Source organism: Trichosurus vulpecula, chromosome 3 (genome assembly GCF_011100635.1).
Source record: "Trichosurus vulpecula isolate mTriVul1 chromosome 3, mTriVul1.pri, whole genome shotgun sequence".
NCBI classification, from domain to species: domain Eukaryota; kingdom Metazoa; phylum Chordata; class Mammalia; order Diprotodontia; family Phalangeridae; genus Trichosurus; species Trichosurus vulpecula.
The window spans coordinates 380,649,554-380,663,624 of NC_050575.1; the positions used below are offsets into that span (position 1 = coordinate 380,649,554).

Sequence of the window (14,071 nt, forward strand, 5' to 3'; positions counted from 1 at the left end):
GAGGAGACGGGGGTGAATAGGATCAGGGTAAAGTGGAGGGGCAGGCATCTGGCATTTGAAACAGTTGCCGATAGAGGCAGTCGGTGAGGATGAATGCAGCCGAGATAGGATAGTCTAAATTTGTAGTAGGTTCAGTAACACAGTGGCGTGACTTCTCCCATCCGCGTTCAGGAGGATGTGTTACCCATGAAGAAGTGGAGAAGCTGGGTGGGTGGAGTGATTGATCCTGGATGAGGTTTTGGAAGTGGATGAGACTGGGAGCCAAGGGACTCAGCTTGGGTAAAGGACAGTGATATAAAATTGAACTGAAATTGACTATCAGGTCTAGATTGTGAAGGGAGAAGCCAGAGGCCAGAGCAGCGGTTATGGCCTGGGAAAGCACAGAGGAATAGATTGGAGGTTGACGTGAGGGCAGAGAATAGGTTTAGCATGGGTGATGCACAGGAAGGGTTGGCAGAAAAGAGGTTCTGGTCAGAGAACTGTCAGAATCATGGAGGCTGGAGGTGGAGTACTGGTGAGGAGTGAAGAAGGTAGAATGAAGATGTGGATCATGGAAGCTCAAGTATGTGAGGGTTATCAACATGGAAATGGAAGTCCCTGAGTATAAGGGTGGGGGTGGGGAGAAGAGGAAGACCATATTTCTTTACATTTCCTGTTTGTCATCTCTTATGACATAATAATATTCTATTACGTTCATGTAGTACAATTTGTTTCCCCATTCCCAGATTATTCAACACATGGGTTGTTACCAGCTTTTGTTTATATTTCTAGAAATTGTTTGTTGAGTGTATTCTGTGCTCTCAAACCCTAGATGCTCCTATACAAGTTAGCCAGTAGGGCAAAGCTGAGTACTTTATTTTCAATTGTATGGTTCTCCATACTTCAAGATAGGATTGTGGGGTGTATGAATACATGTGCATATATACACTTCATGTACATATATACACACCTAGACCTGTGTACGTGTATATAGGCACAGGAGAGAATTGTGGGACATGTATGTATGTATGCACATCTATACATATGTATGCATGTGTATACACACATGTCTAGAGGATCTGTGGAATATGTGTGTATACGCACATACATGTATGCATAGAGAAGGTGTATGTGTTAAGACAGCTTGGCATAAGGGACAGAAAGGTAGCCTCAGAGTCAGGAGATCCTAGGTTCAGGTCTCAACCCTATTACATTGACTTTGTAGCCCTGGGGAAGTCAATTATTTCTTAGTACCCCAGACTACACTTTAGAACTGTAAGTTGCAGAATGGATGCCTGCCTGCATTGGCAGCCCCTTAGGCTGAAATCCCTGTCCAAAAAAGTGTTAATAAATGCTTGATACCTTCTCAGAACCTATGAGAAGACTTTACTTATTATTATAATTGTATTAACTAATATTAACTAGTCTAGTATTAATACTAGAAAGGCTAAGTGGGTCAATTGACACAAAAATTTACTTTGAAATAAAAAAAATTCCCCCTATTATTTGTACTTTCTTTGGCTCATGGATTAAGAAAAAATGTACTGTTTTGATTGATGCAGGTTGGTCCTTCAAGATATACTTAAATTCCAGTCTTTCTGGTGTTAATGCACAGGACAGTAAACAATATTTTAATTCATTTGTCTCAGTTGTCACTTTCCTAATGTTTGGAGCATTTCCCCTTGAGCATCAAAGAAGTTAGAAAATTATAGGCAAGAAAGGTCAAGACTCCATTGAAATGTCAAGAAGGAGAAATGCTATATGGTAGTCCCTTTTGAATAGGGACATGCTATAGAAGAATCATTTCTAGTGTTGTTGATAACAAAGAATACTTTTGAAAGCATAATTCTAATGGTAATTGATTTTTTTTTAGGATTTTTTTCCATTTTTTTAGAATTGTGTTCTAGTATAAATGTCAATTCTGTTTCTTTCATGCTATTCACTGGTCACTTTTTGGGAGGTTGATGGTGTCTTCAATTATTTGTGGATTCATTTATAGAAAAACGGTTTTTAAAGTTACGAGTTAGAGACCTCAATATGGCAGAGTGAACAGGAGTGAAGTAGCCCACCTCTTTCCTGCAGCTACTCTGGAAATTATGAATAAAAAGAGCATCAAGCCGGGTAATGACCAAGGAATCTGAGGAGAAACTATAGGTGGTGCATTTTTTCCAAGCCTCCACAAGGAGATAAGCACCAGAGTAGGGTCCAGCCAGGAAAGGTTGGCTATGCTGTACAGGACGGGGACCAAGGGTGAGTCCACAGTGTGTGGCTCTGATCTCAGACTGGTGATGGGGAGTCTTCGGGGCCTTGACTGAGTGAGAAAGCAGCAATCTGGCTGCGCTATGGATTGTACTGCACCAGAGCAGCCCCCTGGCCTGAGCGTCCCCTGAGGTCCTTGAAGAACATATGCATTAATACAAGGAAGAACCATTGGCAGGACCCCAAACATAACATATTAGGACCCAACTAGGCTCTGCGACTCCTGACACAGATACATTCAGGTCTTAAGACTGGAAAAATAAGTACACAAAAGGAAGTCCCTGTGATGCCCAAGACACAAACTCAGGAGTGAGTCAAGAGAGCCTTGATTCATCTCTAAGCATGACATTCTAATAGTGGGAGAAGTAACAAGGATCCCTTCAGAACCCTAAGGTCTTCAATAGTGGTAGAGGGAGCCAATAAGACAGAGTGCCTCAAAGTAGTTTTTCTAGGTTTTGATGATTTTTAAGAGAGAAAAGGGAAGGAAAAAGTAAACTTGAGGAGGAGGGATAAAGGGGATTGCTAACTATCTCACATGGATGAGGTGCATGAGAAGACTATGCAAACATAGTGAAAAGGTTGAGAGAAGTAGGTTATGACATGAACTTCCCTTTCATCTCAACGAGAGAAAGGAGGGTTGAAGCTATACCTACTTGTACCCACAGTACACATGAAGATTTTGGGGTAGAACTATATCAAACCCCAATAGGGAAGCAGGTGGGAACAGGGAGAAGAGAGATGGGAGTTAGGGAAAGATTAAATTTATGGAGAGATTAGACATTAGCAAAACAAACTCCAGCTTCAGAGAATAGATCCAAAAGGGAAGAATAAAAGGAGAGAAAGGAAGAAGTAAGAACATGTGATCAGGGGGTGGGTGAGGGAAGGAGAAGAAGAGGAGAGGAATAGAAGCAGATTGCATCAGATATAGATTGCTAGTGTTGAGCACACTCTCATCTCACCACCCTTTTCTCTGTGAAGAAGGAACCAAGGGAGGAAGGGGATGGGAAAGAGAAGAGAGATGAGGGAAAATAACATAGACGTATAGGATGGAAGGAAATGCACAACTAATAATCATAACTGTGACTATGATGGGATGAACTCACTCATAAAATGAGAATTCACAACAAATGAACAAGAAAGAAAGGAAATTATTCAGAACTGTCTTGTCCTGTTATACCAACAAAACTTACAAATGAAATGGCAGTGTCAGAGGAAAAAAGTGGATGTATAAGAAAAATGGTGAGAGGTTAGAAACTTCAGGAGTGGTGGCGGTGAACTAGAGTAAAGAGTTGAGCTAACACATGTTGGGAGTTAAGGTGGCTGGAGAATGAGGAGTGGAGGTTAATGCTGAGGTTATGAACTGGGAAAATGGAAGATTTCTTTGGCTGAAATAGCAGAATTCAGAAGAGGGGAGAATTTGGGGGGGGAGTTAGAGTTTGATTTTTTTTTCCATTTTTTTCTCTCCCTCCCTCTCCTTCCCCCTCCCCCCCAAGACGGCATGTAATCCAATGTAGGTTCGACATATACACTCACATCGAACTTATTTACATAATAATAATACATAATAGTCCAGTTGTAAAGAAGAATTATAACCAATGGAATGAATCATGAGAAAGGAGAAACGAAGCCAAAAAAGAAGGAAAAAAAGAGCAAATAGTTTGCCTCCATCTGCATTCAGACTCCATAATTCTTTCTCTGGATGTGCATAGCTTTTTCCATCATGAGTCTTTTGGAGCTGTCTTTGAACCTTGTATTGATGAGAGGAGTCGAGTCTATCAAAGTTAGTCTTTACAGATAGCGTGTGTCTGTAACCGTGTATACTGATCTCCTGGTTCTGCTCCCCTCACTCAGCATCGGTTCAGGTTATAATGAAGTCCGTCTGTTCCTCATTTCTTGTTGCAAGATAATATTCCATTACATTCCTACACCACAATTTGTTTAGCCATTCCCCAATTGATGGGCATCCCTTTGATTTTGGACACGTGGAGTGTGAGATTTCTCTAGGACGTGCAGCTTGAAATGTTCAGTGGGCAGTTCATGATGTGAGCCTAAATATACTATCCCAGGTTGCCCACCTTCCTCCGGCTTAGCTTGAGTTTGGAACTTTAGTTACAGGAGATGATTTAAAACCTTTGACATTTAAAAACACGTGCTTGATCTTTGCTGATTTTTTAGGATTTTCCACGTAAACCATCATATCTGCAAAGAGGGATGGCTTTATCTTCTCTTTACCTATCTTTATGCCTTTAATTTCTTCCTCTTGACTTACTGTTATTGCTAGCATTTCCCAAGCTCTATCTAATAATAATGGGGAGGGTGGATATCCTTGGTTTACTTGGTGTTTATTGAGAAACATTCTAGGGTGTCTTGATTGCACATGATGTTTGCTTTTGGTTCTGATAGATACTTTTTATGATATTAAAAAGGTATCTCAGTGCTTACATTTTGTAGACTTTGGGGTTGTTGGGGTTTTTTTAGCATAAATGAGTATTGCACTTTGTCAGATGCTTTTTCTGCATCTTTTGAGACAATGATGTGGATTTGGATGTTTTTATTTTTAATATGATTAATTATATTGATCAATTTCCTAACGTTGAATTATCTTTGTATCCCTAATAGAAATCAGATGTGGTTTAAAAAAATTAAAAAAAAAATAAAAATACATACTTGTACTCTGAAAAGGTTACAATGGTTTAGAAATACAACAACTTGGGTAGTCTTCAGGGGATACCCCAGACTGTAAATAATTTTGCCTAAAGTGGGAAATACAGTTATTCCATTCAGAGAAGAAAGATGATAACTGACCTGGCTACATTTTGTATTTGCATTATGTGACCTGGTCTTTTCCCTTTGTGGCTTTTTAAAGGAAGAGCTGCCCTCTAGTGGAAGCAGCCTGCATGGAACATCTGCCTTCACCAGACCTGGTGTAACCCATCAAAGGTGGTAGGGTTTCAAGCTGGAATGGAACTTAGGAGTCATCTCCCTAAATCTGCAGAAGAAGAAGGCCTAGGAAAGGGAAGTGATTTTGCTGGGTCACGTGGGTGTTAAGTAGTGGAGCCAGAATTTGAACCCATGATCTCTGACTCCAGTGCCAGGGCTCTTTCTTTTGTTATCTTGGAGCTTATTAAGGGTACCCTTCATGTCTCTGTTTCCTCATCTCTAACAAAGGGATAATAGTATTGGCCCCACAAGGCTGCTGTGAGGGTCAGTGTGATTATTTGGCCTAGAAAGTGCTTTGTATGAATTGTATCTTTCATATTCCTACCTTCATCCTCCTCCTCCTCCTCATTTAATAGGTGAGGAAAATGGAGCTCAAAGAAGCTGGCCAAAGTCCCATGGCTCATCAGTCTGTGGCCGAGCCAGCATTCTCCTCTGGGTTACCTAACTCCAAAGCCAATGTTCTTTTCCTCCTCCCACACCCTGTGCTGCTTCTGTCTTATAAAAATATGGTCAGATAGAACAGATGCAGCAGCACAGTCAGCACTGACCTTAATGCCAGTTGTTATCCAGAACTCCCTACAAGAATTCTCCAAGACTGTCCTTAGATTCATTTCTCACCATTCCTTTTCACTAATGAAGCTGGGAATCAGCTTGCATCTCCAAGCCTTGCTCTGTTGGGCACAGAAGCAGGAAAGGAGGTGGTGGTGTCAACAATAGATTATTCATTGACTCAATGGTCTCCTACTGCCTGGTTCCACTGATTAAAAAAAAAAAAGATGTTATAACCTGATGATGTAAGAAACAGAAAACAGCAATAAAAATTATTTTAAAAGAAAGATATTTCAGATTATCAAAAAATGTTGGTATGATTGTTGGGTATCAGCCAGTAATTCAGTTCAGTACTCAAAACACTCTGGCCAGTGATAGACGTACAAAGGGCAAATGTGCCACAGCACCCGAATCCAAGGAGCTCACAGTGTGTTGGGGATATACACCTCATCTACAGAGAAGTCAGTGTGCCAGGGCTAAAGGATTCCAGATGAAATGCTGTAGAAAAGGTTGAGAAAGGAATGAAAACACTTTCAGCTCAGGTGACTAAGGAAAGCTTCATGGAGGAGATAGCAAATGAGCAGGGATAGGAGGACTTGGTGGGGGACAAGGCGGGGGCGGGGGGGGGGAGAGTTGCATACCAAACATGAGGAAATGGCCTGCTTAAATGAGATCAGAGTTTGAAGTCCAGTAGGAATGGAACAGAGAGGGCGTGTAACAGAAGTGATGTGAAATAAGGCTGGAGAATTAGACTGGAGCCAGATTTTTGGAGGGCCTTACTTACCAGACTAAGGAGTTTGTATTTTATCCACTCCATAGTAGAGAGCCTTAGAAGGTTTTGGAGCGGGGAAGTAACAGGATTCACAAGGGTGAATGCAACTAATTTTGCTGCCTGGACTCTACTCTTGATTTGGGATTTTGGGGACTCATTCCCCCACCTTGAATCTGGTGGGTATTGGGCACACAGTGTTTTCCAGGATAAAAGGTTTAGGTGGACCAGGAGAAAAGAGAGAAAGTGTTATCCAAACTTGCCCAGGACTCCTTTGTGAACATATGGCATCCTTTCTAATTTTATAGTATGTTGTTTATGCTCAAAAGCGAGTGAAGAAAAAACTGCAATATTCACTAAGACATACACAACAAAGCAGGCAGTAGCTAAGATGGCATGTTTCAAAACAAAACATGTTGATGAACAGACATCAGCTGTAGCTTGAGAGGCCTGTCTGCTCATCAGAAGGAAAGATGCTATGTGGTTCCTCATTGGCTGAACCAGAAACACTCAACTCACTACCCACTACCCAGGAACCCTGGATTTGGGCCACCCAGATTTCTCCCTAAATTGAGGATTGCTAAATTAGGCCATCCCATTTTTGTGTTTCTTGGAACCATAGAGTAGGAAGAGGTCTCAGAGGTCACCTTGTCCATCCCCCAAGGAGCATGGATCTCTGCAGCTGCATCCCCAAGGAGGGATGGCCTTCAGCTTGAGAAGGAACTCACTGCCCTTTTCCTCCCCTCAAATAGTCTGTACTGACTCGGATTATTAAATTCTTCCTTATTGAACAAAAAATCCTTTTCCTCACAGTTTCCACTTTGTAGCTAGTCCTCATTCATCCCTCTGGGACAAAGCAGAGTCACCCCTCTTCCCCATGACTGCCTTCCCGATGGCCGAAGGGAGCCCAGGAGCCCACCACCTTCTCTTCTCCAGGATAAATAAGGACCGTGAAAGGCTATGGTCACCGTTCTGTGGCTGTCCGTACCCCAAACTATGAATGTCCTTTCCAAAAGGTGGCATCCAAGACTGAGCATCAGTTGGGCTTAGAAGGGGATTCAGAGTCTCTGTGCTGTCAGCTCTCCAGTTACCCTGTTTTCAAGTATCATCCCGGGCAGAGACCCTGCTTTGAGAGTACCGGGAAGCATCCCATCAAGTCCGAGAGCTCTGCCTGCCCACCGACTCATTTAAAACGCTTTCATTTCTTGACAGGAGCTGATTGACATCAAGATGCTTCAGTGCAAGAGAGTTGTCAATGGTAAGCACAGGGGTCCTCTCGGGCTCTTCCTTGGGGTGTTTTCTATTTTATATTCAATTAGTGCTGGCCGGCTTTAAATAGACTTCCATTCTCTCATTTCATTTGGGAATGATATTAATGATTAATTAATTAATGATCAAGGCAGCTGGTGGTGCAGGGCCTACAGTTAAAACCTGGGCGGCCATTGTATTTACTAATATGGGACAGACAGGCTTTTTCATTTTGTTTTTATATTTAAATTTCTATAAGAGCAATTAGATTTCTTAAGATGTTGATAAATATGAAAAGTACCAGGAACATTTTTCATCTGTAGATAATTTAGGAAATACTGTTTCATGACTAGAATATGGACGAATTTTATATGGAATTGTCTGTTACAAATGGTCTGTTCATAGCTTATTGATAAAGTTAATTATCCAGTTTGAGGTTTCTGTCTTGATTAGCTTTGTGTACTCAGCCTTGTGGAATTCATAATATATAGGAAATCTAAACTTTTTTCTATTTCAATCTATGCCTCATTTTATGAAAAATCCAGCTTACAGAATTTACAAAATAGATAATAAATAGGGGTGATTATGTCCTAAAATAACCCATCGTAGATTTTCAGTATTAACTTTCTGTTCACTAACACTTTATTTATATGAGCTTTTTAAAGAGAGGCACATTTATGTTAATAGTTCTAATCAAGGAAAAAAAAACCCTATACTTCTGAGTAGAAGACTAAACAAAGTGACAGGACATTCGTCACATTTTTTTGAAAACCTACCACGCACAAAACCCTGTTACATGGTGACTGTAGGAGATATAATGTTGGGTCACACACACACACTGAGTCCTGCTCTCAGGAGCTTAGAGCTCCATTTCTTCTTGTTCTTGTGATAAACTTTTGCCAGAACTGGCTGTCTCTGTGATGTTCACTTACCGATAGGAGTTAGGCTGTAAAGGATGGGCAACAATTCAGTGGCAGAGGGGAAGGGAGGACATTCTCAGCACATGGAACATTGTAAATAAAGACTCAGAGCCCTGGGGGCTTGAATCCACGGGGTGGGAAAGTGTGAAATCTGGCTCAGAAAGTCAAGGTCATATCAGCTCTTGAAGAGCTACAAAGAATTGGGTAGAGAAGCAGACAACTGGGAGAACTAAGAAGGGCCTAGCATAGGCCATAGTATTACCTGAGCTGAACCCTGAGGGAGGCTGGGAATTCTAAGAGGCAGAGGGGCGAAGGCAGAGCATTCCAGGTATGAATCAGTGACTCATTTATTGAGCACTTCCCTATGCAACAGAATACAATTTAAAAAGTCCCTGCTCTTAAAAGAGCTTACTTCAATCAATCAACATTTATTAAGTGCCTGCTATGTGCCAGGCGCTGTGCTGTGCACTGGGGATACAAAAAAGGCAAAAGATAGTTCCTGTCCTGAAGGAGCTCACACTCTGATAGGGGTAGACAACAAGCAAACAATTATGTACAAACAAGTTACATATATAAACCGGAAATAAATAGGAAATAATCAACAGAAGAAAGGCACTAGAATTAAGAGGCATTGGGAAAGGTTTCCTGTAGAAGATGGGATTTTAGTTGGGACTTAAAGGAAGCCAAGGAGGTCAGTGCGCAGAGTTGAGGAGGGAGAGAGAGCCCTTCAGGCCTGGGGGACAACCAGAGAAAATGCCTGGAGCCAAGAGATGGAGGGTCTTGTTTGTGGAACAGCCAGGAGGCTGGTGTCACTGGTTTGAAGAGTATGTTTTAGGGAGCAAAGTGTAAGAAGCCTGGAAAGGTAGCAGGGGGCCAGGAAGTGAAGGGCTTTGAATCGCAAGCAGAGGATTTTGTTTTTGACCTTGGAGCCCATGACAGTTTATTCACAAATGAGTCAATACAGGATATCTACAGAATAAATATGAAGAATTAGGATGAATGGGCAGCACGGAGCTCAACCTTGAAGGGAGATCCAAAGAGTAAGCAGTAAGGTGGAAGAGCATCTCCGGTACGGGGGAAAGCCCATGCCAAGTGAATTCAGTTCAGTTAATAAGCAAGTTCTACCACGGAACCAGAGTCTGAAGGAGTGACAAATAGGGAGAAACCACAACTGATGGCATTTAAACTGTCAGTGAAAATGAAGGGACTGAAGTTCTTAGAATTTTAACATATTAGGGGCACAGAGAAAGAAACTAACTCCTAGACAGCAGAAGAAAAGTTTTCCAAAGACATTCACTTTTTTTTGGCCCAGATTTATTACCTCTAATTATGGAAGAATGCCAAAATTAGCAGTCCAAGAAAAAAAAAAAACTTATGGAAACAAATCCTTAAGGCCATTGGTTTAAGTCCATGAGATTCTTGGACACTGACTTGGACTTAAAACCATTAGGGTCAGTTTTTCATTCTTCTAAGGAATCATCTTAAGATGTCCTTCAGTCATGTCTGGTGGGTGATCTTCCTCAGGATGATCCTGGATCATCAGAAATGGTTTAGGGCTGATGGGCATCTTTTCCAGTCCCTTCATTTTGCAGATGAAGAAGCTGAGTCTCAGAGAACTGAATCAAATTCGCCTATGTGCCAGGCACTGTTCTAAGCTCTGGACTTACCCAACGTCTCATAAGCAGCAAGTGGCAAAACCCCGGTACCAGGCCCTCTGACTCTGAATCCAAGATGCTTTCCAGACCCTCCCACAGTCCCTACCTCTCCAGAGACATGTTGCTAGTAAGTGCCACAGATCGACTGTGTCATGTTACCTCTAATAGAATTATTACAATGATGACACTACTATTACTAATAATTGTTAATGCTGTTGGGGTAAGGTTCAGTTATCAGTCAACCAGTAAACATTTATTAAGCTCCTACTATATGCCAGGCACTATGGTAGGCATTGGGGATACAAAAAGAGACAAAAGACAGTTCTTTCCCTCAAGGACCTCACAATCTAATGAGGGAGACAACAAACAAATAAATACAAACTATATATACAATAAATAAGAAATAATTAGCAGAGGGAAGTCGCTAGAATTAAGAGGAGTTGAGAAAGGCTTCTTGTTAGAAGGTAAGATTTTAGCTGAGATTTATAGGAAGCCAAGAAGGTCAGTGGTCAGAGACGAGGAGGAAGAATGTTGCAGGCCTGGAGACGGCCAGAGAAAATGCCTGGAGCTGAGAGATGGAGTGTTTTGTTCATGGAAACAGCCCAGAGCCCACTGGCATCACTGGATCAAAGAGTATGTGGTGGGGAGTAACTTGTAAGAAAACTAGAAAGTTGTGTGACCTTGGGCGAGTCACTTAACCCCAATTGCCCCGCCTTCCCCTTTGCAAAAATAAAAACCAAGAAACTAGAAAGTTAGGAGAGGGCTAAGTACTGAAGGGGTTTGATTGCCAAACCAAGCATTTTACATTTGCTCTTGGAGGCAGTAGGGAGTCACTGGAGTTTATAGAGGTGGGGTGGAGGGGGTTGTGGTATGATTGGACCTGTATTTTAGGAAAATCACCTTAGTGGCTAGATAGAGGTTGGATTGTAGTGGGAAGAGACAAGGCAGGCAGACTCACCAGCAGGGTGTTGCAGTAATCAAGGTGTGAGGTGATAAGGACCCACACCAGGGCCATTGCAGCATCAGAGGAGAGATGTTGCAGAGGTAAAATCAACAGGTCTTGGCAACAGCTTGGATATGGGGGGTGAGAGGTAATGAGCAATCCAGGTTGACTCCTAGTTTGTGAGCCTGAAGGACTGGGGGAATGGTGTTGCCCTCTACAGTAATAGGGAAGGTAGAAGGGGAAGAGGGTTTGGAGGAAAGATAATGAATTCTGTTTTGGACCTGTGGAGTTTAAGATGTCTACTGGATATCCAGATTAAGATGCCTGGAAGGCATCTGGAGGTGCAAGATTGGAGGTCAGCAGAGGGGTTAAGGCAAGGATAGGTAGATTTGAGAATCACCATCATAGTCATTAAATCCATGGGAGCTGTTGAGGTCACCAGGTGCAACAGTACAGAGGGAGAAGAGAAAAGCACCCAGGACGGAACCCTGTGGGATACCTCTGTAGAGGGCACGATCTGGAAGAGGATCTAGTGAAGGAGACAGAGAAAGAGTGGACAGTTAGGAAGGAGAATGACCAGGAGAGAGTAATGTCCTAAAAACCAGGGTGTCAAGAAGAGGGTACTCAAGAGTGTCAAAGGCCAGAGAGGCTAAGGAGAATGAAGATTGAGAAAAGGCCATTGGATTTAGCAGCTAGGAGACCATTAGTAACTTTGGAGAGAGCCAGGTTATAAAGGGCTAAGAAGAGAGTGAGAGGAGAGAAAGTGGAGGCACCTATTGTACGGGGATGAATCAAGTACAGGGTTTTTTGGTTTGGAGGGGGGGTTTCCCCCAGGATAGAGGAACATGATCAAGGTTGTAAGCAGTAAGGAAGGAGCCATTGGACAGGGAGAGATTGAAAATAAATGCAGGAGTAGAGACGGTAGAGAGGGAAGTCTGGAGGAGACAGGATAGAGTGGGGTCTCTCAGGTAGAGGGGTTAGCCTTGATAAGGAGTAAGACCATCTCATCATGTGAGACAGAAATGAAGAAAGAAGGAGTGCTGAAGACCTCTAAGTGATAGGAAATGAGGAAGAAAGAAGAGGGAGTTCATGGGGAATGGCCTCAATTTTTTCTGTAAAGTATGAGGCAAAGTTCTGAGCTGTGAGTGGGGGGAGGGAGAGCCAGGGGAGGTTTGAGGAGGGATGAAAAGGTTTGAAAGAGCTGCTGTTGAGTAGGATGGAGAATTGAAAAGGGAGGTAAAATAGGATTGCCTGGCAGCAGTGAGGGCCCAGCTGAGGTTGTGTAACATAAATTTGTGGTGGATCGGGTCAGAACGGTGTTTCTCTCCACCTTTGTTTAGCAGTACATGTGTAGGAGTGAAGGTGGCAAATGGCAGGATTGATCCAATGCTGAGGCTTGACTGGCTGTAATCACCATATATGAAAGGGGGAAGGGAGTCACAGTTGAATCAGTTCACCAGGGGGTCAAGATGGAGAGAAGAGGAGAAAAGTGGCTGGTGTAGGGGGGATGGCCTGGGAGAGAATTGAGGGGTCTAGGGATTGGAGGTCACAGTGTGGACATTGAGTAGGGTTATCTGGAATATTTTCTTACATAGACAATCCAGTTACACACGGTGCTGGGTCATTGAGATGTTTCTGTACTTAAAAGTTGTGCCTTCTGCCTGTCTGTATAAAATCTGAGAGGCAGTTACAGATCCTATAAAGCAGTGTTTTTCTAGAATAGCATTGAATTTTAGATCCGGAAGAGACCTTAAAGGTCATCTAGTCCCCCTTCCTCCTTGGACAGGTGAGGAGCCAGCTGCAAGATCACTGACTTAGGCAGCCACTCTCTTCCTGGCACAAGGGTTCTTCTTCATTTGATCAGAATAGCCAACGGGAAGCTGCTGTCAATAAGTAAACATTTTCAAGCGCCTGCTGTGTTCCAGGCATTGTGCTGAGATTGTTCTTCCTCTTTTATGGCATTTCTTCTGGTTTTTTCCTCTTTCCATACAGAGGTGCTGGACACCATTGACTTTGTAGCCCCCGATGAGAGAGTCGTTTTCCGTACCTGTGAAAGAGAGCAGAACAAGGTCGTCTTTCAGATGGTGAGAGACTAAAGGCCCTGCCTCGCTCAAATCAGCCCAGGTGGTTTCCTCCCCTCTCTCCTGTGTTGCTTGTGATGTCTTCCTGACCCACATTCAGAACATCACTTCTGTTATTTCTAAAGTTTGCTTCCTCAGTCAGTACACTGCCCATATGTAAAAGCACACTGCGGACTCTGAAGTACTGTATTTTATAAACACTGTCTGTCGTCATCATCATCATCATTATATGATGACCCTGCTCTGGCCCCTAAGAATTGAGTTTTTCTAAGAATTATAAACATGTATTACAGTACATTTTATTTGAGCCAAGAAATAGTCTGATGTATTTTTCTGTTTGAGAATTTAATTTTTGTATACTTAAAAGGAACAATCCAGCTGTTTAGCTTGAGTTATTTATCTTTATTCCCTGGTACCCCTCATTACTCACTTCCAGGTCTTCATATCAATATCTTCTATAACTGTTTCTGGGGGTCAGAATTAGTTTTTTCCAGAAACTAATACCCAGATTTTTCCCTCAACTTTCGAAAGATGGGTTTTGGGGGAGAGAATTTCTTCTCTCTTTTCTACCTCTGGGAGGCAGTGTGGTGCAAGGAAACGTTCCCCTGATTCAGAAGACCAGGGTCATTCCACAGTGTGGCCACTTCCTCCCTACATGACATTGGACACGTTACTGAATCTCTCTGGGTGGTGGCCGAGGCTAGATGATATTTAAGGCCTCCTCCAGC

At 42.5% G+C, this 14,071-nt stretch overlaps 1 protein-coding gene across 1 annotated transcript in view; it reads left to right on the forward strand.

The window, feature by feature from the left end:
• Positions 1 to 14,071, forward strand: part of DUS2 (dihydrouridine synthase 2) — a 62,024-nt gene that overhangs the window by 17,333 nt on the left and 30,620 nt on the right. Inside the window, exons 3-4 of the mRNA XM_036751458.1 lie at positions 7,709 to 7,754; positions 13,255 to 13,346. Of these exons, the coding sequence (XP_036607353.1) occupies positions 7,709 to 7,754; positions 13,255 to 13,346 (138 nt within the window). The remainder of the gene's footprint in view (positions 1 to 7,708; positions 7,755 to 13,254; positions 13,347 to 14,071) is intronic.